At 34.3% G+C, this 26,985-nt stretch overlaps 5 protein-coding genes and 1 non-coding gene across 8 annotated transcripts; 1 reads left to right on the top strand and 5 right to left on the bottom strand.

Moving 5' to 3' along the window:
- Positions 1–295: 295 nt before the first annotated feature.
- LOC102599476 (tRNA-dihydrouridine(20) synthase [NAD(P)+]-like) lies at positions 296–8,597 on the top strand. 2 transcript variants are annotated; one of them, XM_006347237.2, is made up of 10 exons: positions 296–441; positions 1,398–1,446; positions 1,633–1,738; positions 2,621–2,759; positions 4,415–4,523; positions 4,626–4,762; positions 5,542–5,678; positions 6,477–6,583; positions 6,786–6,913; positions 8,155–8,597. In XM_006347237.2, exons 2-10 carry the CDS (start codon positions 1,399–1,401, stop codon positions 8,219–8,221), a joined length of 978 nt encoding a protein of 325 aa, XP_006347299.1. In that variant the 5' UTR covers positions 296–441; position 1,398; the 3' UTR covers positions 8,222–8,597. The 2 variants fall into 2 exon arrangements, with proteins under 2 accessions (XP_006347299.1, XP_006347298.1); XM_006347236.2 differs by having other exon boundaries at positions 1,369–1,446.
- A 425-nt stretch (positions 8,598–9,022) lies between these two features.
- On the bottom strand, positions 9,023–11,478 carry LOC102599150 (probable carbohydrate esterase At4g34215). Of its 2 annotated transcripts, none has more exons than XM_015308762.1 (3): positions 11,331–11,478; positions 9,803–10,484; positions 9,023–9,414 (listed from the first exon to the last, which is right to left on the bottom strand). In XM_015308762.1, the coding sequence occupies exons 2-3, from the start codon at positions 10,337–10,339 to the stop codon at positions 9,193–9,195; spliced, it is 759 nt and encodes a 252-aa protein (XP_015164248.1). In that variant the 5' UTR covers positions 10,340–10,484; positions 11,331–11,478; the 3' UTR covers positions 9,023–9,192. The 2 variants fall into 2 exon arrangements, with proteins under 2 accessions (XP_015164248.1, XP_006347297.1); XM_006347235.2 differs by having other exon boundaries at positions 9,803–10,396.
- A 1,194-nt stretch (positions 11,479–12,672) lies between these two features.
- On the bottom strand, positions 12,673–13,711 carry LOC102598823 (calmodulin-like protein 3). Its single transcript, XM_006347234.2, has one exon. It carries the CDS (start codon positions 13,613–13,615, stop codon positions 12,956–12,958), a length of 660 nt encoding a protein of 219 aa, XP_006347296.1. The 5' UTR covers positions 13,616–13,711; the 3' UTR covers positions 12,673–12,955.
- Positions 13,712–16,725: 3,014 nt separating this feature from the next.
- LOC102598488 (chloroplast stem-loop binding protein of 41 kDa b, chloroplastic) lies at positions 16,726–20,682 on the bottom strand. The gene is made up of 10 exons (XM_006347233.2): positions 20,371–20,682; positions 19,613–19,747; positions 19,355–19,441; positions 19,172–19,262; positions 18,977–19,031; positions 18,673–18,733; positions 18,015–18,236; positions 17,585–17,701; positions 17,410–17,499; positions 16,726–17,053 (listed from the first exon to the last, which is right to left on the bottom strand). Exons 1-10 carry the CDS (start codon positions 20,470–20,472, stop codon positions 16,874–16,876), a joined length of 1,140 nt encoding a protein of 379 aa, XP_006347295.1. The 5' UTR covers positions 20,473–20,682; the 3' UTR covers positions 16,726–16,873.
- Positions 20,683–22,045: 1,363 nt separating this feature from the next.
- LOC102598155 (Golgi apparatus membrane protein-like protein ECHIDNA) lies at positions 22,046–25,787 on the bottom strand. The gene is made up of 6 exons (XM_006347232.2): positions 25,681–25,787; positions 23,763–23,819; positions 23,476–23,679; positions 23,276–23,335; positions 22,836–22,962; positions 22,046–22,474 (listed from the first exon to the last, which is right to left on the bottom strand). Exons 1-6 carry the CDS (start codon positions 25,693–25,695, stop codon positions 22,386–22,388), a joined length of 552 nt encoding a protein of 183 aa, XP_006347294.1. The 5' UTR covers positions 25,696–25,787; the 3' UTR covers positions 22,046–22,385.
- Positions 25,788–26,253: 466 nt separating this feature from the next.
- Positions 26,254–26,325, bottom strand: TRNAT-UGU (transfer RNA threonine (anticodon UGU)). The gene has a single exon. It is a non-coding gene; the product is annotated as a tRNA-Thr (tRNA).
- Between the last annotated feature and the right edge of the window lie 660 nt (positions 26,326–26,985).

Here is a 26,985-nt window from a genome sequence, read left to right as displayed (position 1 = left end):
AGACATCAAATTAATGTAAATCTATTTTCTTTTTGTTAAAATATTCTTGAAAGTATTAAAATTCTGAAAATATATCAATATTATAACAATAAATTATGCTTGACTAAAATTTTAAAGAGAATCTCTTTTCACTCTTTTTTTTTTTTAACTTTTGAAAAATAACTCCTAGTGTAGTACTATTCAAATTTTTTTATTTTTTTTTGAAAGCTTGATCAAATATTTTAATTCTCTAATTAAAAAGATTTTTTATGCTTTGCCTGAAGCGCAGCTTAGTTCATGTTTTTACTTTATAGCCACCAAATATTGTAAGATGACATTTTAATCGTGTAAAGTTCATTCGGACCCTTCCGCGGCGCCGCTCGTCAATTGCAACCACTCCGATACTCCGCCGTGGTTGGTTGCCGCCGGCTAGGAAAATTCTTCCTCTCTTTTCAAGTCAAGGTCAGTAACAACTGTTGACCTGCTCTTTCTCTTTACTGGTCAGTTTTTATTTAGAGACGAGAGATTCATCTGTATTAAGTATTTTTTTAATCTTTACTGAGCAAATACTGTAAGATCCGAAGCTATATATGTAAATTGTATCGTTGAAGTCTAGTTGTCCCTCGGAATTTGCAATTGAGTGAGTTGCCGAATAATTACAGAGCATCCGGATTTTATTTGACAGCTGATGTTTTGATTGAATAAATTTCTGTTCTTAACTGTCCATATAACGTCAGATCCAAAGCTGTATATACATTGTGTTTCTTAAATGCTAGCCATGGACCATGGCTGTTTCAGGAATTATGTACAACTTGTTACTTCCTCAGTCTATTTTTACTTGTCCAACATTGACTTAACACACGCAATAAATAGAATGACAATTTTGTTATATTACCCTTTCAATAAAATAAAGTCAATAGTTTGGAAAATAAGTATAGATAATAATAAGGGTAAAACCTTTGGGGTGGCCCAGTGGTTCGAGCTTGTGACTTTCATAATGGATATCTCAAGTTCGAAACCCCTTGCCAATGAAAGCAAGAGGTTTGCCTTTTGGGTTGAGTTCGTTACACCGGGCTTGCCTAATGCGGGTTACCTCTCGTGTGTGGTTTGCGAGCTGTTGCATAGGAGTGGGGTTTTACCTTGTGCGCATCCAAAGGTAGCGGCTACAGGTTTTCCCTTGTCATAAAAAAAATAATAAAGGTAAAATGGTAAATTATCTTTTGATTTTCTAAACTGGACTAGTAAAAGTGGACATCTTTATCAAGTGTAGTGGACAATAAAAATGGATGGAGAGAATAATTTATAAGCATAACAGCTATTCCTAACCTGTAACTCTTTGTACAGTATACTGACTATACTCAATTTGGTCAACATATACTATTATCTCTGGCATTGCACTAACTTATCTGCCTTGTCAGAATGATGGATTACAGAAACAAGCTAGTCTTGGCTCCAATGGTCCGAGTGGTAAGTACCTTCAAGTGAAATTGAATTAGAGCAGTCTTGTTTTGGTACTTCATGTTCCCATTTCTAGATGTGTGTGGCTCTTTTTAAATTCACCTGGAAGCATAGTTAAAACTGCTCTTAATGTGTTTTTTACTTTATTATATGATGTTTTTAAATGCCTGTGTATGCTTCATTACTTTTGGTCAGGGTACATTGCCATTTAGGCTGCTTGCTGCCCAATATGGTGCTGACATAACCTATGGAGAGGAGATTATTGATCATAAGATCATCAAATGTGAGCGGCGAGTTAATGGTAATTTCTTGTTCATCCTTTTGCATCTTTCGTCTGTGTTATCCTTTAACATTTTTCATTTAATAAGTAAATACATACTACTTCTATTGAAAGAATGAAACCAACAGTTTCTAAAAATGCCTAGGCACCAAGGACGTGACCAGTCTTGTTCTTATTCAAGACCCTTTATTTGATGAATATAACCTTGCTCTGAATGTGCTGTATATGTCAATTTGAGTACTTCTATATTTCTAATGGATTATCAGATTTAATGCTTTTATGTTAATGAAAGAAGGATGTGAACTCTGAATTTCATCATGTTATGGCTCTCTCTATCAAGAAAATGAGCCTTTTAGTTGAAGAAATTTGATGATGAGAAGTTTTACCTGGATCTGTGGCTTAAATGAAATATTTGAGAGATGATTGAACATTTACTGATGATAGTTAATATCAGAACTTTAAAACCTTGAACTGAATATTTTAGTGTGAGTGTTGATTGCCCCTCGAATACCAAACAAGGGTTTGTAAATTATTATCTAGGTCGTGCATATTGGCATAATATAGATGACATCTGATACCTGATTCAGTAGCTTTCCAAGCAGAAAAGATTTATTCAAAGTCATTACTCTGTTTTTTTAAGGAAGGTAGTATGTTATTGACTTAGCAGTTAGCACTATGCTTTATGCCTTGCAATTTTACTTTACATTTTTATTTTTAGGTATTATGAGCATGGATGAATAGGATTCATAGTCACTTATGAAAAAGAAACGAAAAGATAAATATCATAGTGAAGCCTGCCTTTTGATGCAGGTTACCTAGTATATTTGAGATGGCAAAAGAAAAAAGTTGCTAAACTCGATGCATCTAAAATATTTCTCATGAGTTTTACCCCTTATTCCTTAGATGTCTTAGGGACTACTGACATAGTGGAGAAGGGAACTGATAATGTTGTTTTCAGAACGTGCCCCGAGGAAAGAAATCGAGTTGTATTTCAGATGGGCACTTCTGATGCCATGAGGGCTCTCAAAGCTGCTGAAATAGTGTATGTTCCATTCAGTTCTTTCTTTTTTTCTCCCTTATCATAACTAATCTTTGTACTTTAAATCCTTCTGCTCCCTTCCACCCCCCCTCTCTCTCTCACACACACAATCTGTTTTTCACATGGTCATACACACATCCAGTCTTATAAACAGACAGATTGGATTGGATGCCTATGATGAAATTACACTCTTGTCTCCACTTGTTTTATTTTCAATATGCGTCTTCATTTTTGGTGATATTTCTTTTAAGTAATGTGATGCATTATGTAGTATATCTCTCTTGGTTATGTAAGAACTCGTATGGTTGAATTTATGAACAGACAAGCAGTTTCTCTAGCGAAACCAGATACCCCCACCCCCATCCACACCCAAAAAAGGCAAAAAGACATTCATCTTGAGCAAATACAAATGCCATTAATTAATAACTCCTTTCCGCCGGTTTGGGGGTCCTAATAAGTTTTGTCTTTCTCTCACTGAGTATAGTGACACCTGCATAAGTCTTCTTGTGCCATGAAACATTTTCTTGATAACAACACATCCTATTGGGGTTTTTACAAGGGGTGAGGTAGGGTATATATGTCCTAATTTCCATACTGAACATCAAGGTTAGAAGTGGTCTTGTTGGATTTAAGAGGTAGACTTCATATATTCCCGTTCTCTATATTATACATCAATGTTAGAAATGTTCTTGTTGGAGTTATTTTACTAGTTTGCTTGAGGAACTGTCCTTTTTCTTTGATGAAGTAATGTGTTTTGTTAAAAAGCATCAAGAAGGTGCAACATACAAAAGAAATCTGCTAGCAATTACTAGTAAGGTGAAGTTGCAATTCCTTATACAAAGTGCTACACCAAGTCTAGGGAGTTTACAATCTGAAAAAATGGTCGGTGCTAGTTACAGACTTACAGGTGTCAACTTTATCCGGCAAAACAGACTTAGCAGACACTTTGCTTTGAGGGAAGAGTTTAGAGTTGAAATACCATCAAAGCATCTACTGTTTCTTTCAATCCACAGACACCAAAAAATTTACTCCAGGAATCATTACCCAGATCTTCTTGATGACCTTGTCAACTCTCAAGTGGCAGTGTGGAACCAACTTGAATAAGCTTCCCTCACATGCACAGGCATCATCCAATTCATCCCAAGGAGGAAAAATAGAAATTGTTGAGGAACTGTTTTTGAAGCTGGACTCTGTGCTTTTGCTTTTCATTTTCTCAATGATGTCATATCGTTTTCTGCATTGGAAGTCTAGATTTTTAAGTTTTTTCATGTTGTTAGCAGTATTTAGAATCGACCTTTATGACATTAATTGGATGATGGATATAGCTGATGTTCGTTTATAAATAACAGGCTTGTCAGAGTTAAATTTACTAATGTTGAAGTGCAACAAGCTGCAGTTATATGAATTTGCTTCTTTAACAATTTTCTTTATATTGAATAGCTATCATAATATTCTGTGAATTGCATTCTTGATTCAAGGTTCATGATCTACTTTCTTAAGATAGTGAAGAAACTTCAAAGCACATGCTTGAGTTTCTTTGCTCTTTTTAGGTCTTCACTTCTGACTTAGTCATGAAAGCTTAAACCAGCAATTATGCTTGATATCGGTAGGAAGTTAGTGCATCTGATCGAAATATTTGATGGTCTGTCCCTTTTCAGGTGTAAAGATGTAGCAGCAGTGGACGTAAACATGGGATGCCCCAAGTCATTCTCTATTAGTGGAGGCATGGGTGCTGCACTGTTGAGCAAACCAGAGCTCATCCATGATGTATGCATTTATTGTTGCTCCTTCACCAGTAGGCGAATTTCCTTCTAATACAGCATAGGAGTGTATGTCCTGTTCATAATGTTTCCCTTCTTCTGAACTCAGATTTTGACAACATTGCGGAGGAACTTGGATGTACCGATAACATGCAAAATTAGGTTATTAAAAGATCCGCAGGATACAGTGGAATTGGCACGACGAATTGAGATGACTGGTGTCTCTGCTCTTGCTGTCCATGGAAGGTACATGATTTCTGTATATCTGCTTCTCATGTTCTTTATAAACTTAACCTTGTGCTCTGTCATCAATCAACCCTTTGAATATCCAGTAATCCAGATTGCCTACGTCGATGGTCAAGGTATTTCATATAGTTGTTGGAGTAATTTTGTGAAATGAGGTGGGGCTTGCTGTAGATTCAAACAGTCCACCTTAGAAGCGAGAGAAGAACCATTTAGTCTGCTTCTTGGTTATATTGGAAAGTATTGTCTGTTCAGTATGTTATTGCTACTTTCCCCGACTTCTCTCTCCTTTCACTTTTTGTGATTGTGAATTTTAATTGATATTGAAGTTTCATTCTGAAGATGCCAATTCATGAATTACTAACCACATCTAGGGTTTACAGGATTGTTTTAGGTTCTGATCTTCCTTCCATTTGCTGAGGGGTGGGTAGGTTGGTGCACATAAATGGCTTTCCGTGAATTATGTATGTGCTATCTTTATGTGTAGTCAGTGCTAGATGATTTAAAATACAGAAATTGAACATGCTATATTTGGAAACGATGTCAAAACTGATTTATTGAGGGTGCAATTTGACAATTCTCTCGGCAGCTACTCTTACTATGTCTCTGTTACCACAGAATATGGTCATGGCTCATTTTTGTTTGTTTTTTGTTTGGGATAAGGAATCATCACTGGTTGCTTGTTTGAGATTTCTCCTATTTTGGGCTTTTAACTTGAAGTCGAGTGATATTAGTATTTCCTCTGACTAGCAAATGTGGCATCATTGTTGATTGAACTACAGGAAAGTTCCAGACAGGCCAAGAGATCCTGCAAAGTGGAATGAGATTGCTGATGTTGCTGCCGCTCTCTCTATTCCGGTTATAGCAAATGGTGATGTTTTTGAATATGAGGATTTTCAACGTGTTAGAAATGTAACAGGTGTGCTTGTACTTCTTATAATTGCTCTTTGTTCTCATATTGTTCTCGGATGAATCAGTTTGCACTTTCTAGGTGAATTTTTTTAATTTGGATATTAAATAGATCTGAGTGTTTGGTCCAATATGACAATAAAATTATATGTTATGAAGATAAATGTGTCTTTGTCGTCCATATATGGGTATATATGTTTGATTTTCATCAGATGTCCATAGGTTTAAGGAAATGGAATCAAATAGCTTATATATCTTTTGATGTGTGCATTGTGCTAAGGCACTTGATGGTTCTTTCTTGTAAAAGACGTATACAGACATTTTGTATGCAGCAATTTTCCCTTCAATCAATGAGATAACTAATTCTATAAAAAAAATGTAGAAAAAAGCTTGAATTCTTGCTTCTGCATATTTCTTTCTTTTGCTGTAAAGAACTGTGGATGCATTTGACAGTCTTGTAGATGCTTGCAGTTCAGGCCCTTCCAGAAAAGCCGTCACACCAGTTTCGGGTCCTCCAAAATGTGTTATATTTGGAGGAGATCTGACATGGGGTGAGGTGATATTTTTAGAGGATCTGGGCAACATAGCCTCCAATTCAGAAGTTATAATCTGAGAGATGCTGTTGCCTCAGAAATACAAAATTAATCTTTGTAGGCATTCTTCCTTGTGACACATCAATCAATGAACAATCTGTATGTGAAAAGCATTGTTCATATTAAGTTGATGATGGTTTTTCTATCTGTTTTATGAATATCTATATGGTTGTTTCTGCTTATGTTTTGCAACATGTAGCAACTTTATTTTATAGGTGCTTCATCTGTGATGGTTGCAAGAGGAGCCATTTGGAATGCTTCTATATTCTCTTCTGAGGGAAAAATACCATGGGAAGATGTCAAAAGAGAGTATGTGAGAAAGGTATTCGGCCTGTGAACCAGATGTGAATCAATCTCTTATTACATGTTAAATGAACTCTAAATTAAGTAGCCACTTTGTCCATCCAGCATATAAATGAAATAGACTAAAATATATACAACATTTGTTTGAAATTGAAGTCATTGACGTCCTATATGCTTTTCACTGCAAATGTAAGTAACAGGTCTGGGTGCTTTGATTTCAGAGTATATTGTGGGATAATGATATCAAAAGTACAAAGCACACCCTGAAGGAAATGATAACGCACTATTCTTCCCTTGGGCGCCCGGAGGGGCTGGCAGTAATTAAATCAGATACCTTGGCAGATCTAGCGTAAGTTTTTCTATCTGCTGCCGTTACTTCCACCCGTAGTTACATGTGTTGGGATTAAATTTAGTTGCTGTTCAGTTAGTTTCAGAAGTAAGTTGTTCATGTTCTGATTCCTATTATGGGTAGTTTGGATGTTGTTGTCTGGTATAATGTATGACATCTGCTTCACCTCATCCCCTTGCTTTGTTTTCTACATAATTGCATAGTCTGCTCATTCTAAAAGTTGCTCAAAAGTTTCTGACTCAATAAAAACGAGGATTTAAATTGTGAAAAGGTGCATGAGGTTCTTAATCTTCTCTTTCATCCTTGTACCATTATCCACTTTGAGATTTGTCCAACATTGGCAGAGTTCGTAAGTCGTCCACAACCTTTACTATTATTTTCCATTGTTACAACTCTTCACATATAAGCTGTGGATGGATATAACTAGCCAAGTAACTATGATTGGACTAATTAGTTGTGAAATATGCTACATAGAGGCCCTTGTTGTTCTGGTTAGTGCTATATTTGATAGGAGGTAACGAGAACAAGGAGAGAAGAACATTATTTCTCTCATTTGGCAAAAAAACAGTTACTTATTGGAAGGAGCAACACCTTTTCCAACTCCTCTGTAAGTGGTCAAAAATGAGTTTGAGAGGGCATTTGGAAGATTTCATCCCTAGAGGTTTCTTCCTTCGATAGATAGCTACATGTAAAGCAGTACTTACTACTTATCCAAGATGATCTTCCTAATAAGAAGAGGAGGAAGATTGTGATTTTAATAGATAGTTCATGCGCGAACAGTAAGTAGAATACGCTAATGATCTTTCTTTGCTAAATGGGGTGGTGGAACATGTTCCTTTTGGGTTTGGGATAGAATTGTGTATTGCTGATGTCAGGTGATGTAATATTTATTTGTTTGGAGGGGTTATACTGTATGTACCACTGGTTAAGAATTTTGGACACTTGTCGCATGCATCATGTGGCTACTTCAAAAGAGAGCAACGGGGAATGTCTATGCGTAGTTTTATATTTTAAAAAATTGCTTAGTCAGAGAATGATACTAATAAGTAGGGAGTTGGTTGTATTATCTGTCTTGCATGCTCATTTGCTTCCAAGGCGCTTACGCCGACATAAAAGTCATGTCAACTATACTAAGATTCTAATATATGAACTCGTCCTCAAAACATATTTTCCCCTTCCTCTGGGTGGGTCTTCTGTGGAGAGCCTAATATTTAACTGACTGCCTATTTATTGTCTTTCAGGAAACTTTATGGCGAAGAGGAATACTACGAATATGTCTCAGAGAGTCGGAGGAAGCAGATAACATAAGATACCCTCACTAATCATAGAACTCAATACACCAAGATGTCGATGAAACTAGACAACCAGTTATAATTTATAAAGCTACTAGTGGAGTGTTCTGAAGCAAGAGATAGAGGCGGAATTTGCCCATGAGGTTGCTAATGAGTTGAAGAGTTGCGTAGTTCTGACTTCCTTCCGTGTGATGTGACTATACCGACTGATATCTCTTGTTTGAGTTTGAAGTAACATTCCACAGCCGCTGAACGAATCCATCAGTTTGAACAATATTCATTGTAGGCTATACACTAAATTGAACTAGTGGGTTACCTTACCTGCATAAACCAACACGATAGCTATGTATCCTTTGGATTATAAGGGGTACCCCATTGAAGTTTTTGCTTTATTTCCGTGGTTCATGTTGCAGACATCATTTGCAAATTTAATATATTTATGACTGAAATCATGTACAACTAATTTTTTTTGTAGTAGTATAAAGTCTAAAGACGATTTGCATTTTGATAGAACAAATCGACAAGGCTGCACACATACCACCTTCCTCAGACCCCATTTATGTGATTACATCGGGTATGTTGTTAAATAAACCCATCGACAAAAGCAGAAGAATTTCATACAAATTCCTTCTAGTGAGGTGTACATAAAGATCTTATGATTAAGAATTCCAGCAGGACAGAGATGTCCAACTCAAAGTTATTGCACAAGTTGCTATCTTTAAAGTTTTTTGAAATTAAATTTGCATATTTGAAAACTATGTAAGTATTATATGTCGCAATAATTGTACAATACAAAATATTTGAAAGCTATATGATGAAATGCAGACAAGGAAATACTCATTTTAAATTAAAGACATGAAGAGATACAGAAAATGAGTCAACTTACTTCAAAGTAATAATACACTTATATGAGCGCTCACTCACGTTATGTTCATGAGCCAGGACTAAATAGTTTTTAGTTTACATACACACAGTACAGCAAATTTTTCAAGATGAAGCAACACAAGGTTCTTGTGGTGCAAAATGGGTTAAATATGCATCAGCCAACATTTGGCCTAGTTTAACTTGAGACTCTGTTGTTAAATGGAGATTATCTCCCTTTAGCTGCAATCCCATGGCATCAACACATACAACATTTGGAAGATCAATCGCCTTTTGCGCTTCTCGAATCTTTTCAATATACTTCTCATCTCCTGATGCAATTGCAACCTATAGGACAATGCAATGCAGTTACAGAACATGTGAAAATGTACCACTACTTTGATCCATGAAATTCCCAACTACAATTGCCAAAATCCTTGAAAAGTGTTGCATACATCAGCCAGATTTGAACTGGCCTCGTGATTTTACGTAACACTCTTTATGATTTTCTAGGCTAGTCAGTTAAGTTTCACAACAACTGCATAGGGAAGAAAAGGAGTGTATCTTGGTATCGATCTTATTCATTGGTTTACTATCAAAACTTATTTATTGAACAAATGCATAAAGAACACTTACTTTCTAGTATTCAACGTTCAATGTTGAGAAATGCGTGATAATAATGTTACTTATTTCAAACATGCATCATCTAGGCTTGAAGCAAACTACATTAGCTAACCTGAATAATTGGCAGAGATGGCAGATGCAAATCAGCACGAACGTCATGTATTAACTTCTCCATATTAGCCTTATACGTATTGACACAATGCTGAGATAATGCATCACTCTCTCCTTGATACCAAAGCAATGCCTTGATTTCTCCTCCATGACTCATGGCAGCTCTAGCTCTCTTGACCATATTCACATACAAGTGTTGCCCGTGTGCCCACTCCTTTATCGCAGTTCCACCTACAGCACATGGCACTAACCCAATAGCTTCCACTCGGTCCTTGATTGCATTTGCAAATGACATTCCAGGTCCAACACCACATGTCTTCTTGGCATCAATGTCATGGTGGAGTGGCTCACGTGCCACCTCATAATGGAGGTGTGCACTAAGACGGAAAATTCTAGAAGCATCAGGATGGCACTCGTTTGGTACAATGCCATCCCAGTGATGCTTTTCTACTCCACCACGACCAGCCATGTTACTTTGGCCAGATAGAATGAATACATTTTTGGGGGAATAAGCTACATTTTCCAGGGTTGAGTCCATAGTTCAGAGTTCAAGATGCTGTTTCAGTGCTGTGATTGAAAGCAGTTTTTTCCTAACCTAAGATAAAGATGGTGAAAAACTCAGAATCCTTCAAATTTGAACTATCTATTTGTAAATAATTCTTCTAAATTCAACACCTCTGCTGCTGTTATACAGAAAAATCATTTATCAAAAAACTAAAGCAGATGCGAATCATATTGAATACCCTTCTTATTTATCAGAAGGCTGATGATATATACACTTACAAGCAAAACAACAGGAAAATCGATACGGATACATTCAATCAAAACGAATAAACAATCCATATGCTTTTATAGCAGAAACTGTGTTTTGACAAAACATAAACAACAACGCGTCAATCCCAAACGCCAGCTATATGAATCATCACTGGTCCATCTAAACTCCGATGCTGATTAATCCAATCATATATTCACTCTTTCCAAAAAAAAAAAAAAAAGAACTCTTTAAACCTCTTCCCCTTCCTAATTCCATCTTAGCATTTCATATCCAAAACTAGACACACATTGTTTGTTTTTTAACACAAAATCTATAGAATATCACCTAGATCGAGAATTATACAACTCGCAACATCAAAAAAAAAAACTTGAAAGCATAATAAAAAACAAAAAGACACTCAAGCCAATTGTTAGATTATTACTGAGAGATTAAATTCTACAAAGCATCCAAATACATTTAACAAAGCTTTTAAACAGCTCCTAAACCATCAATTGTTAGATTATTACCTTAAATATTACGGGAATACAACCTTTTTCCCATTAACATCAACTTACCCACTAAATTACACATAATTAATGAGATTCAAACAATGTACGATAAATTAACACAGAAAATTATAGCTGTCAATGCTAATGTAAGGGTTGATGAAGTTAAAATTTTAAAAAAATTCAAACTGAGGATCCAATCAATGGAACACCACATACAAAAAATTGAACTAAATCGGCGAAGCAAATCGGCAAGGGAGAGGAATTACCAGGGACTTGAGACTAAGCAAAAAATCCAAGTAAATTCTCCAAAGAAACTGAATCCGAATGAAGAATATAATAATTGCGGAGAAGATGAACAAAACGACGTCGTAAGGTCACTGATCTATTACGAGTTGTTTGGTTCATAAACAAACAGCTATACAGAGATCAACAAAAATAATGTGGAATTTTTTTATAATATAAATTTTAGGAATAATTTATGGAATTTGAAATTTCAACAAATATTTAAAAATTTTATTTATCATTTTTTTATTTTAAACCAGATAAATTGGTATGGAGTTTTAACTTATTTTTTGATTTTAAACTTAAAAATATTCATTTATAGTGTTAGGTACGGAGATTATTTTTTTTATATATAATTGTGGTATTTGAGTCAGCTTACGATCATCTCAACTAATTCCAGGAAATATCTGTCAGCTCCCATCAACACTTTTTTTTATGATTGCAATATATGATTGAGCATCTCTAAAAATTATTCAAATAAAGCACCACGTGATATACATGCTAGGTAGTATACACCAATTTAAAAACAAACTTAGAACAAAAATGAAATGTCTAAATGATCATTTTATAAGTTGATATAATTATCTTACAAACGGGTGCAAATTAGGCATGACCTTATGGTCGAATACTAAGGTTTATGTGCAATCAAAAAATCATCATTAATAATCCTTTACGTAAAAAAATGAAATTGCACTTAAAGATTTCCTTAATATTAAGTAATGGTTCTATTTAAGCAATGCAAGCTATATTGCTTACCTATAAACACATACTTAAAGATAATTTAAAACATAATCGGAACTATTGTAAATTGCCATAATATACGATTTTGTGTTAAAGCAAGATTTTTTTTCTACCCTCCATAGATATTTGTATGATTTTTATTGATTTTAGTTATGTTTAAGTTCAATCTCTCAGTCTTTACTAAAGAACTATCCATGTTCGTATAATTTTTATAAATTTTGATTGTAAAAGAGTTCAGCCTCTCATTGGGTCTTTATTAATGATTATCCACATTCTCAAACTTTTATCATATTTTTAAAAAGTGATCACGGACGACTTCTATTAATAAATGGCTAATATGACATGCGTTTTGATTCATTATTTGTATTTTTTTTTTAAATCGAGTTAGAATTTCAAAATATTTAAGAATATTTTACCAGAGAGTGCTTTCCTTCTAATGGGTCTAAGATGCCACAAATTGAATTCATTGAACCAATCATTTAAAGTTCTCAAGGCAAAATGATCATGCACCAATAGATAAAAAAAACAAACAAATTAATCTAAGAGTTGTAAAACATACTTTATACCTTTAGCTAATTCGATAAATTCTTCAATTCTTTTTCTGGAGATCTTTTATGATGCAAATTTTTTCTTTTTGAACCATTACATAATGAAAGCTTAGTACGCCTAACATCAACACAATTGGAGGTAGAAGAGAAGCCGAACACAATTAACAATTGAAAAAATAAAATAATAGCAGTAACAATTTATTTACATGTCACAGCCTATGACAATAAAAAAATAAAATAAAAATTATTCTTTGCTTCTCTATTTTATAATAAAAATAGTGGGAAAAAAAACGAAATAATTAAAAAAAATAAAAATTAAACTAACTCAATGCAGCAAAACCACCTCCTCTCATCATCTGCTTAAACTCTGCAAAATTAACCATTCCATCTCCATCAATGTCCACTTTGTTAATCATTTGTTTACAATCCTCTACCGTTCGTCCCTGTTTTAGCCCTAACGATGCGAGAACAGATTTCAATTCATCAACACAAATGAATCCATCGCCATTTTGATCGAACACATTGAATGCCTCACGCATATCTTCTTCTTCGTCGCGTTCATCCATGATGGTCTGGTAAAGCGAACCGAACTCATCTATGTCAACGCAACCGTCTCCATTCACATCGATCTTCTCGATCATCTCGATTAATTCCGGATCTGGTATGAATATCCCCATATTCTCTAACGAATCGTTTAATTCATTCTTCGTTATCCGTCCGTCGCCGTTCCGATCGAAGATTTGGAAAATACGTCGGAGTTCGTCTGAGTCCATTCTCTTCTGAATATGCGATTGAACGGCGTCGGAAACGGAAACAGGCGATTGTTGTGGCGGCGCCGGTGACCGCGAATGGAGGTGTTTTTGGTGGAACCAAGATGGAGGAAGGAAGGAGATGAGTTTTTTTGGGAGTAAGGAGAGGAGGATTGGGTTGAAGAGATTGTAAATGAAACGAGTTTTGAAGAAAATGGCTGGGAATTGCATTTGGTTTTTAGATTGTAAACTAATGAGGGGTGGTTGTAGTTTTTTTTGTTTGAGAAAAAATAGGAGACAAATTAGGAGTTATATAAAGTGCAAGTTTGGAAAAAAACCAAATAATTAAACTATTAAGAAGGAGTGGATATTAATATATAAGGTTAAGATATGTGGTGTGTTGTGTTACTGTCCACGGGTTTAGGCTTATTTGTATTTGATACAGTACTAGTCATATTCTTATAGTTTTGTGTGGATTTGATGCACTTGAGCCGATGGTACATTATATCCTCTTTAGACACACCTGGTGGAATTTCACTATTAACTAAGTATGTTGTGGTATTATTTTTCAATATAAATACAAAATTTGAACCAAAGTTATTAAAATGATGATTTCGCTCTTGCGTATGTGAACTGACTCCATTTGAACATGGATAGTTTCACCCTTGTCCACTCGATCTCATTTAGCATTACACTATATAATCCGACAATATATGAAATTTTACACTATTAAATCGTTTATAATTATTATAATAGGTCATTTACCATGTATTGTTGGCCATCGATCCATGAGGACTAATTTTATCCGACCTACAAAATAATTTGATTTTCACAACTCTAACTAATTTTCAAGTGAGTGTAAATTTGTATGTATATTAGTTAATCCTCTCGCCACTTGATTAGCTGACTAACTTGTACAGTTGTACTGTATAGATGCGTAATCTTTGCACTACTAAGATTAGACTTACATTAAATTTTTTTGTATTAAGAGTAAGCTGAGTTTAATATTTCATTAGGAGAATTTTCTTTTTATAATATGAGAGGATATTAGAGCTGTCATAAATTAATTAGATCTGTCAATTGCGCGTTCGATTTTAGTTGCGGATACGGAGTGGTTATTTATTTTATTACAAAAAATATAATTATAATTTTTATAATAAGAGGTGGGATTCTCAAAAAAACGCGTTGTAATTATTGGTTGATTCCGTTTACCTAAAGTTTTTTTTTTTTAATTTAATGCTATCCAACTGGGAACTTATTAATAATGAAACGTAATATAGTACCCTTGCTACTCCGTATTAAATGATTTGACGTTGCAAATGGTGTAATTTATCTTCTAAAAAATATCAAATTTTAGTAAAAAAAAGGCGAATATGAAAAAAAGTTTAAACATCCATGTTGAACTTTGGACAATTTAATTATTTTGAACAATGAAAAAAGCCTAGAAAAATTTAGTTAATATGAAATAGGGGAAGTATTTTTTAAAATAAATTTGAGAGGTCAAAAATTTAACTAAAAAAGTTCATTATATTTCATGTTTACGTCAAAACTTAATCACCCAACAATATATATCCACATTGAAAGCTCTAATAAGAAATAAATCTTATTAATTGAGCTTTTTCACTCCTATAGTGACTAGTCTTGTTGAGCAATATAATTTGGTAATAACTCAAACGTCTAGCTAAAGTTGTAATTTGTGAATATAATATACTCATCTTATATTAATCATTTTATTACTATTCCTAAACTTGAATTATAAGAATATATTTTTGCGCGTAAGCTACATTTTCGTGAATCAATTTTCTTCTGAAAATAGAAAAGAAAGGTCGTTGGTGTTGAAATTTAGTGGAATAAGTTTACTTAACCAAGACTTAACATGCTTGATAATCCAATGTTATGATTTTGTGTGATATTTAATATTTATAAAAAAAAGTGATTGAATTATAATTTGTTTTTTCATTCGACGTATGATACTTGCTCCTTGTTTGGATCCCCCATTAATTCGATTTTTCTATGTATAAGATCTATTAAACGAGAGAGAACTTTTTTTTATTTCAAGTTTGAATTTGAGATTTTTAATTAAAGGTGAAAAATTTAAATCTGACAAAAATGACCGTAGCTAACGGATCTTAAAAACAAAGTCCAACAAAGAGGTCCCTACTTAAATGAATTTAAGCTAAACAAATCGACGCTCCAGCTTGTGGGGGCAGTTTTTTTTTTTTTTTCATCCAATATTTTGTATATATATTTTGAAGCTCGATTAATTTAGATTTATAATATTTAATAACTTTTGATTTTGAGGATAAAATGTTTCATATAAAAAATAATTTCATTCTCAAACTCAAATTTGGAGACTTCAATTGTCAATAAAAACTACTTGTCATTTCATCGTAACTTTTGATGCGGACAACTTACTGAAATGCTTAAAATGGTGTGGCATGCAGCACTATAATCAACTAAAAATCTACTTATACATCTTATGTTTACATCAAATAAATAAAAATATGATACGTGATATTAATTTAATATAAACATCCGAAATAATATTTATCCTTTCAATTATATTACAACAGAAAGTAATCCGACCAGAAACTTTATAAAAATGAACGTTGTTAACGGATCTAAATACAAAGTCAAATAATAGCTAATAAATTATATACGTTGGGGGAATGAAATTGGGCGACGTAAAAAGCCGGCCAAAACGCGTCATAATTGGGTACACCTAGCGGCCAGCAACTATATGATAAAAAAATTATTTTACGTTTATATCAAATCGATAAATGACAATTATTTTTTGAAAGCTGGCAAAAAAAATAGAGTGTGCGTGCTATGCCCTCGCTCTTTTAATATTAACACTCGTGTGACCACGATATAAATTGTGTCGCCCATGAATCTCTATCGAATTTTTTTAAAGGCATTACATACATTTTTAGCATTTATTAAAACCAAATGAATATAGACAAGAAAGTTGGAAAAAAATCTGAATTTTGTGGTTATAAATTAAAGCTTTGCGGATCTTACCGCCTAAAACATGTCATGTGAAAAGTTGAAATTAAAAAATTAACAAAAAAGAAAAAGACATTCTTTTTTAAACGGACTAAAAAGAAAAGTAGGAGAAACAAACTGAAACAGAGATAGTATTATATTCTAACAACTAGATTGAAGCAAAATAACATATATTTTTTTTAGGAAAAAGACATTTTTGACTCAATAAAGTAACAATCGGAGCATTTTTTAATCAAACTATTAACGGCAAGGACATTTTTTGACCAAAATATTTTATTCAACTTCGCATAGTTTATACAACCGCGACACTATACCCCCTCCCCAACAAAATGTTTATGGCAACATGACAATACTTGTTATTCATTTCATCTCAGTGAAGTTAATATACAAGGAAAATTTCAAATAGTTTGGCCACTAAAGACTTGTGAACTTCTTGGAGGAAAAGTAAGAAACCAAAACTTATAAAATGAAAAACAGGAAATCCTAGCTCTGGGGAACTAGTTTCTTTTCAAGAATCATATCATCTGTAGAGAAATCAGCTGCTTTCCTGAATGTTCCCCGTCCGAAATCTAGGTTGTAAGAGTCTGTAAGACCTTCCACCAGATCAAAATCCGGTTTCCATCCTAGCAGAGCCTTTGACTTTTCGATTGATGTAAAGAAATGCTGTAGAATTTCGATGTTAAAACCAACGAAAGACATAGATAGACTAAAGTTGGACCAGAATCCGATATTAAACAGACTACTAACAACTTCAACCAAGGAAATAAACCTTCTCGTAGTATTTCGTTTGGACTACGATTGATTGTACTAAAATGTGTGTTTTATTCAAGCACACAAACTCATGTAGAATACTGATGTGTGTTTTAGGAAGAGACTAAGAAAAGACGCGGTGAACATGTTGTGAACCTTTACTGATGATTCACATTTAGTTTGGTTATATCATTTTGATTCTTTGATAAAGAATGTCTCAAATTTCAATATGAATGGTAAAAAACTGAAATCAACACACTAATGTTTACCTGGTCACGGAATGGGAATGCTTTCTTCTTGCCAAAATCGAACTCTTTAGGGTTGTAATGAACAAGCTCGGGTTCAGGGAAACCACCAGCCTGGATTAGGAATATTGACAGTCAATTGTACATCATTCAAAGCTTTTAGAAGCAATATAAGCTAACATTGACCAAAAAAAATTACCTTGGCGCAAGCCTTAGCTAATCCATCAAATGTGACATATTTCTCTCCGGATATGTTAAATACTTGCTTGCTTGCTTTCTCATTTCCAAGAACCTGAACAAAAGCCTTTGCAAGATCCTGCCAATATCAACCAAAAGCAAAAATATTATCACGTAGACACAGGGTTGTGATTCTTATTTGAGACGATTACTAAGCTCATTATGTTATAATGCTGTTTAACTCGAGTATTGCCTGAAAGTAGACCAAGAGTACATTGCTCCTACTTGAAAAGACATATTTCCTGGTCTTTACTAAATGGAGGCCACTTGCGAAGATTGAATACCTAGAGGACCTAAGCAAACATGTCTCCGTTGAACTTCTAGGGTGATAGCATTGCTTGAAGCTTACACTAGAAAGATGTGAACTACTCTTTTAATATGTGCTGACTAACCTTCACATGTCCAAGTTGAGTTATTTGCATCCCTGAGTTAGGAATTGGAATTGGGCGACCAGCTTTCAATCGGTGGAAGAACCACTCTTCAACAGGATTGTAGTTAAGTGGCCCATAAATATAAACAGGCCTTAGAGAAGTCCAATTAACATCTCGTGATACTAACAAGCTCTCTGTCTCAAGCTTTCCTTTATGCCTGCTCTTCGGGTCACCTGCATCAACCTGTTGACATTGGGCAAGATGTTTTTGTTAGCCTTGGAGAAAACAACTACATAAAGAATAAGGGACAAGATAAGACCAAAAATTAGAAGAAAGGCTGAAGCAAGGTGCAAATAGGACCGAGCAGATAAGCTGCTATTTGTTACACCTCAGAGATAAACAAACTATGAAGTCTAATCTCTCTGCCAGCAGACAAGGTTCAATAATAAGAATTTTGTAAGTGCCTCCAGTCTAACATTATTTTTAAGAACTTGGAACTGAAATATTGACAATAATCTCCTGTGTAAAACTCCTCCTTCTTTGAGCAAAAAAGTTGTTTTTAAGTGTGTCTACTAACCAAAATGACAGCCATGTGTTGTTGTCTATTCTTATTAATTACCTAGTATCACAAGTAGACTGAAAATAAGCTCAAAAAATAATCATATGCTACTAAACTGACCTCAAAATGTGGTAAATAATCAGTTTTAAGGTATACACCAGCTGAAGAGCAGTATATGTACCTGAGATTCATAGGGAAGTTAAAATGATCAGATAAAAAGGAATACCACAATCCGGCCATTCAAATAACGTTTACCTAGTAAAGAGTGGCTAAGCCAGATGAATGCGATCAATTCATGACCAAATATTGTAAAATAGTTCAAGCTAATGGTATAGTAGTAATGATTCCTGGTACAGAATCATAGCAGAAATCCATCCTCATGGCAAATCGTTCATGGTATGTATTACGAGGATTCACAGCTTACTGTTCTAGATTAGGTAATGCATCCAATATTGGCTCCACTTCAGTTGCTTCACGTCCTGAATAACAAAAGAACAGTTCATGAACAAGAGACCAAAAAGGAGGAAAAAATAGAAACATACTTCTACCAGAAAAAATTGTTTGTAACGACAAGAAAACGGGGAATACATTGTGATATAGAATAAAACACCATTAGTACCATTTATGTCATATACAACATCATAGCCCTCTGCAGAAAGACTACTCTTCACAAAATCGAAATCCATTCTGTCACCCTTCAAGTGCAATAACTGCAGTTGGAACAAAAAATCTCATTACTTAGTGTAACTTAAATCATATAATCGCAAAGCTTTAAATAAAGCTCATTTAATATCCAACATACCTTAGAGGAGAAATCAGCATAATCCTGGTCTGATTCACCTGGTAATTGTTGAGATATTGGAGCTTTTCCTCTTGTGAATAGAGTAACCTGCATTTGTGAATCATCATAAGATCGTGAATTTTCAAGGAAACTTCTAACATCAAAGGTTATAATCTTCACTCCAAAGGTTAAAATCTTCGCCTGGTAACAATTTGGACGACAACGTAGAAGTCGAAAAATGATTTGAACTTTAAAGAGAACTTAAGCCAGGTTGATTACCTGGTGGCCTTCTTTCACAAGAAGTCTGGATAGAAACACACCAATGAATCGTGTGCCTCCCATTATAAGGATTTTCTTTTCACTCGAGGCTGTAACTTGCAATGCTCCTTTTGACAGGCATGGTTTCCTCTTATACTACAACCATCATATAAAAGTAAACCAGAAAAACCTACCATATCAACTCATTATGCAGCAAAGCAAAAGCAGCAGCTTCTTGATACATATAGAATATGAATAAGCATCAATTCTCAGCACTCTAAGCAATTAATACTCACTCTTCTTGTCTTGCATAACCCAAAAATTACCATAAAAAGAGAAAGATAACAATATCACACTAGCACCCAAGGGTGTGGCCTAGAGGTCAATAATCTGGATTGAGAACCACGAGGTCTCAAGTTCAAATACACAAAGTGATTTCTTCCTATTTATCCAAGACTTGTTAGACAGAGTTATCCTACATGTAGTGGTGGAATGTAGTAGCTACCCCGTACCGACTAATTAATCGCAAAAACTGGTCAGGATACCACGTTATAAAATTAAAAAAAACATTACCACACAATAGACACATATTATAGCCTAATGTCTAGTAAAGATTACATTTTTATAATCTTCTTGAAACCATAACAGATAAAGGTGGGATTTTTATGCAAATTATGAAATACTAGCTAAACCCCAAGTCAGTATTCAAACAGAGTGACAAAAAAATTCTACCCAAACCCACAAAAAGCCCAACATTTCCTTTCTGGTAAAGTGGGTACCTGAAATGAGGAGATCAATCTGGCACCATTGAAGTCAGAATGGGAAGAAGGGAGAACAGAGAAAGAAGGCTGTTTGGGTTGAATAGCAACCAAACTAGCCATATTGTTGCTGATTTGTTGCCTTTTCCTTCCTCAGTGTGAAGAAGAAATTGGGGCAGAGAATAAAGAAGAAGGAGAAGGGCTATGATGATTTTCTTGTTGTCCATTTGTTCTTCTTCTTCTAGTGATTATGATTTGTTCTGGCTTCCTCTCATTCTTACAATTGAGATAAGACAGAGACCCCACTTAGAATCCCTCCACAATTTTCAGTTAGGTATCCACACTTGCCTCAGCCTTTAGTTCAAACAAAACCATAGCCTCTCAATCTACCCATTCTTGATTGCCACATAATGACAATGTATAAAGCACTTTTTAGTTTTTGGTCTCTACTGTAAGGGGTAGTTTTGAGGATAAGCAAAATTAGTTTCCTTTATATTCCCTCCGTCCCTTTTTATAAATAGTTGGTCTATAATACTCAATGCATAAATTAGCATATTGTTCCTTTTTCACCCTTGTAAGGTATTAGCATTGAAAATATACATTTGGTCAACTTAGAAAAGTTAAGTAAATGATTCATGTTCATTGGTTAAATTAATTCATGTTCATTGATTGAAAACTTGAGTTTCAAAAAAATTAAATAAGGGTAGAAGGGTAAAGTTACATCATTTCTTAATGCAAGTGCAAAGTAAAACTGTGACATATAAAATGGAACGAAGGGAGTATTATCTCAGCATACTGGGATGGGATGGTTGGAGCATGTGACGAGGAGGTACATAAATGTGTTATTTCGAAAGTATGATTAGATATGACATATATGACATAAATTCAGCTTTTGAGAACATAATTCTAGATAAAAAAGTATGTTGGTGAAAATTAGGATACTAGGTTAATAAGTAATTGAGCATGATTGCACGTTAGGAAGGGGATAATCCCACATGCTCTTGTTTTTATTAGTATTAGTATTTAGTAATTGTGTAGTTTTTTTTTCTTTAATGTTTTGTTTTTGCTATCCCTTGTTCCATTTGCTCCCCTTTTCGAATGACTTTGCTTTTTGAGCTGATGGTCTATTGGAGCTATATTGTTGCAGTTACCTTTTATCTTCACGTCATTCTTTCAGGTTCTGTGGTAGAACCCTAGGCCCGTCTACGTGGCTCCACCACAAATCAAAATTCCCTTTTAGTTTATTTTATTTTCAAAACTAGTCTTCCATTTTCATGAAAAGTTGTGACTTTTATGAAGAGTTGCGACTTTTATAAATTATAATTATAATTATAATCACCCCCAATTCACCTAACTATAGTCAAGATCACCTTTAAAAATAATTAAAAAATCAAGACATAGTCCTGGGTTAAATCTCTTCAAGATATTGTAAAGAAACTAATCTTAAAATATCATAGGACCAGAAAAGGAAGGAAAAAAGAAGAAAACGAAACAGAATAATATACACAATGAAATCTCACATAAGTGGGGTCTAAAGAGGACATAATGTAATTAGTAACCTTGCCCCTACCTCGTAGATTCCGAAATAGCCTCAACTCGAGTAGCACATATCAGAGTATATTAGAAAAGGAATACGAACCCCGCAAACAAATGGAACCTCTCCCCCATACCCCCTAGTTGCACTTGCTGCAGAACGTGAATGGCAAATTTCAGAATCATTTATGCATATAGCCCATATATCTATTCACCAGCTGCGCGGTGCGAAAAAAATTACAATGAAGCAATTGGATTCGTGAAAACTGAAAGGAACAAAAATGTTTTCCCAGTACGTTCATGTTCTGCATGTACAAGACCTCAATAAAGGAGAAGTCCAAATTAACACCATGTCAAAATCTCCTAAGCATCCCTCCGATATGTGCCATCATAATTTCACAGCGTATACAAACCACCATTATATAATCAATACATGATTGTTCATAGAGGTGGACACTGACGACCAGTTTCCTCCCACAACTAGCTGGTTCTGTATTAATTGATCAAACAACACTAAATGCCGACTGTAGAGTAGAGGAGAACCGAGAAGTGAGAGTCTGGGTTGCAAATGCTTGAAGCTGCTTCTTAGCATCTGGATTTTAGAAAGAGAAAAATATATATGAAGATTAAACAGTAAAGGCGTACTGGAAAGCAAAATTCAAAAGGGAATAGTACACAGACATCTGATCATGACTACCAAACACAAAAATGAAAACTGAAACAAGCAGAGCAAGACAGAAGCAACAACATACATACATACATACCCACATACCCAGTGAGAGCAAGACAGAAGTGAATAAAAGAATACACAAACTAATGAGGGAACCTAACAAAATCTACCGTCATACATTTATGGTCTTGCATGAAAACTAGAGCACCCAAACAAAGTAAAACTCCAGTGGTAAAGATACTGTCAGAGGCAGAATCAATAGAAGTTAAGAGTAAGTACACACCTTTACGGCATCTAGTAAAACCAACAATATTTGCGACACCGAGAGTCAAGCAAACTCCAACAACGAGAAGATAATCAGCTTGGAACCTAATGAGGGAGAATATCGCGAGAAAGAACCAAGCAACAGCCTACAACAAAGTACACGGATTAGCTGCAACACATCAACGGCTAACTATTTCACTTATGCAAAAATAAGGCACAGATGGAAATAAAATAAGTTCTACACCATATGCTAGAATATCTTTGAAGTCTGAATCCTAAAAAAGTAAAAGCTGAAAACAAAAATCGAGAAGCCAAGGTGTGAAGGGCCATTGTTCTTATCCACACATATTTTGTTGTTTGTTGCCGATTTTTCTTGTTTTCTGATTGTACAGTACATGTGCTCAATTTGTTATGTTGAACATTAGAATAAGAAACAAGTGTGATAGAGTCTTCACTTACTGTTAGGTACAAAGTCCACCAAAACAGCCAGGAATCCTTCTTGTTCATGCGAGCCATCGACTGAAAGGAGAAATGAAGGAAAAAGGTTTGTCCAAGGCAACAAAGTTAATCATTAAGACTAAATGGGCAAGCACTTCTAAAATAAATGATTGTCTGAAGGTAAAGATGTATGCTAAGGAACCTGAAACAAGATTACCCACCTCTTGATCAAGGCACTCAAATCTCCACACACTCTCGCCATTGTCATCTATTTCATTCCACCACCTTAAACCCACAAGAATACGTCCACTGACGTTCTTAACCACCCAAAAGTCAAGAGCAGCTAAAAGAACAGTTATCACAAAGATGATAACAAAACTATCAACAAATAAAGCTGACAGAATATAAAACGCTAATGCTGCTGCCTGTCAATGCAAAGAAAATGTGTTAAATGAACACAATTACAACCTAAGACATTAAAATAAGAAGACTATGTAATAAGCTAGACCTTGAAGAGCACATGGAAAAAACATATCTGTGGGTGTGCATAGTCCTCCCCTGCAGGCTGAGAAAGAATGTGACAGTTTAATTAACTTTATGACAGAATCAATCAACAAATTCTATGTGCTCCCTCCTTTCCTTGCGGCAGAGAGTGTTTAGGGGTGTAAGGGGAAAGGACCAGCAAGGGTAGTAAAAGAGAGAAAACAAGAAGGGAAGATCATCTAAAATAAGTAACAGAGAAAAGTAAGAAACTAGAAGGCCACAAACTCCTCTAAGCTATAGAGTATTATGTATTAAAAGGTTAAACATTTTTATTTTAAAAAAAAGAAAATTACCTTCGGGGACGTCCGATAAAAAATCCTGTTTTACCTGCAGGCTTATCCTAGATCATATATCCCCCTTTTATCCAGATGATTGATCCAAAAGGAATGAACTTAAAGATTACATTAATAACAACACAACTATCACTCAATCCCATGCTAGTTGAGATTGGCTCTATGGATATATTTCCCTACATTAAGACCAGTTTCATTCCAATATTCAATAGTTTGGGATTATCTACCGCTAGAGTTCTCTAGATTTTCTACTAACATACGAATATATAAACAAGGTAAAAAGGGGTAAAAAAAAACTACTATAATGTTTGAGCTAATGTAAGTGTACCAATATAATTAAGTTCTAATCATGTTGCTCGGACACTCCAAAATTGTTGCCCCACCTGTGTCGAATCCTCCAAAAACCCACTACTTTTGGAGGACCCTACACACACCTGTCGACATTTTGAAGAGTCCGAGCAACATAGATTATAATTACAACTAGCCAGTATCTTCTATATGAATCTTTTACTTCTGTCATTTTCTCTCTAAAGTTCAGATGGATTTTGAGGAATTATACGTCTTATGAAACAACTTTCATCCATGTGATTCTATCCTCTAAGGTAAGTGTGCTAGACTGCTAGTTGTACCTTATACTAAACCAAACTAAAACTTAACCACACCGATCATGTAACTGACATGATATAGTGGGACTGTGGGACTTACCTGACATCCAAAATTAATAGCACATTTCTAAAAATAAATAAATAAATATAGGTATACAAAACAATCACCAAGCTCCATTCCCAAGCTAAAATGATTGGCTAACAAGTCTTCTACATCCATTTTACAATATTTGGGTCCAGTTCAAGTAAAAAATCTGTTCCTTGAAGCAAATTAGGATTTCAACATTTAGAAGATTTATCATATGATGATTTCTTTTACACTAGACATAAACCAACTGCACTCTACCTCCTGGATGTGAAATCCGTGCAATGCTCACATGGATTTGAGAATAGAACAAAGCAGGAATACTATGCCATTTCTCAAAAAGAGATGCAACTACATAAAATAGGCGATCAATGACAGAACTTAAAAAGCCATCTATAGATTCTCTATGCCTAATCATTTTGATCTTGCTTGGTAAACAAGGGGATCAACATGAGGGAGTAATCGACTACTCGTCCCATACTAAACTCATCAAATTGTGACTATGACTCCATAATTATCCTTAAGCCTAGCATCAACAAAACTAGCACATCAACACTTCTTACTAATTCAATTATTTCACCAAGATTTGCAGTAACAATTAATCCAACTAAAACAAATTTTACACCTACCTGATTATACAATTTACTAAAGCGGAAATTTTCAACTCCCAAAGACAGATCCGTAACACATGATATGCAGTAGAAAAGTAATGGAAACACGAAAATCCAAACAAACGAGTAAATCCACAGATCAATTAAAAGAATAACGAGCTCAAACAAAACCCTAGCATCAATGCAACAAAAAAACAACAATTGTGAGATTTCAAAGTATCAATTGATATCGATTTGATTGTACATTAGATGAAAAAATGAATCAAATAACGAAAAATATGAAGCTTACTGGGTTAAGATCCATGTCGAATTTTCAAATCAATTGTCCTTAGGATTTCGCCTGATCTCTCAAATGAAATTGTTTCGTAGAAATGAAAAATTGAGCTGTTTCCTAATTTTTAGATTTGGCATCCGGAAAACTTTTGGAATTCTAGAAATGTACCCAAGACTTCTTCTATTTAGGAAATGCCCCCAACAACTTTATTGTTCTTCCATTCTAGTCTCTTGTAGAGTGGTTGGTAGAATTTAAATCCATCAATTTTATAAAGGAAATAGATGGTTTCAATTTTTATAACATTACCAAACTTTAATTTATTAATTATAGGAGCTACTATGAGACTACTATCAATTGAGACATAATTTGTCGAATGATGATTCAATATTATGATTTGATATAGTATCTTTTAACTTGATAATAAATGTAAACTGCCTAGTTTTAAGTGAAATTGGATATTTTTTAATTAATTTGAGAGATTTCATTCAACTGAGGGACATATTTATCAAGTTTTATAAATGTGGGGATAGAATTGACTAAATAAAAAGCTCATAGAGGATGAACAAAAAAACAAAAAAGAAAAGAAAATGCCCTCACGCAGGATCGAACTGCGGACCTTCAGTTTACAAGACTGACGCTCTACCACTGAGCTATAAGGGCTGTGTTTGATAAAGTTACGTATAAAACTGTAATAAATACCTCAAAAATATTTAAAGGTTTGTTTATAAAATCCTATGAATCATAGTATTAGAAAATTTGTTTGGTGTTACACAAATTGCTCTCGAGGTGATTTTTTTAATTTGCTTTTTATGTATTTCGTTCTTTGATACTTGTGAATTTTGTATAAGAAAACTATATGGTCCTTGCATTCAAGAGTGTGATCTAGTTGTCAATGAAGTGGTTGAGAATCTTGAGATTTCAAGTTCAAAACTTAGTATCAAATTAATCGAGGTGCGTAAAAATCAATCCAAACATCATAGTCATAAAAGAGATCACATTAATTCTCACATATAGCATTCGCAATCAAATCTTTTTTTTTCTTTGTAGAGTTGATGAAACTATACCTTAAAAGGTTAAAAAAATATTTTTATTCAATTTTTTAGTACTTTCTTTTAAAAAAAGTTCTTAGTTGGATTGGACCCAACAAATTCATTTCTCACTGTGCTACTTTAATTGTGAGTGTGTTTGTATGAAAACTTTGAAGAAGAGTTCTCGCATTTTTTAGGAAAAAACTGTTTTTGAATCAATACACATACAATAAGAGAACTTTCCAATTAGATTAATAGTATTTTTTATCCAATAATCAATGATAAGTTGATT

This window comes from Solanum tuberosum, unplaced genomic scaffold, assembly GCF_000226075.1.
Source record: "Solanum tuberosum cultivar DM 1-3 516 R44 unplaced genomic scaffold, SolTub_3.0 scf00087, whole genome shotgun sequence".
In the NCBI taxonomy this organism is placed as follows: domain Eukaryota; kingdom Viridiplantae; phylum Streptophyta; class Magnoliopsida; order Solanales; family Solanaceae; genus Solanum; species Solanum tuberosum.
Note: the sequence above shows the minus strand (reverse complement) of the source record. Positions and strands in the feature narration are given on the sequence as shown.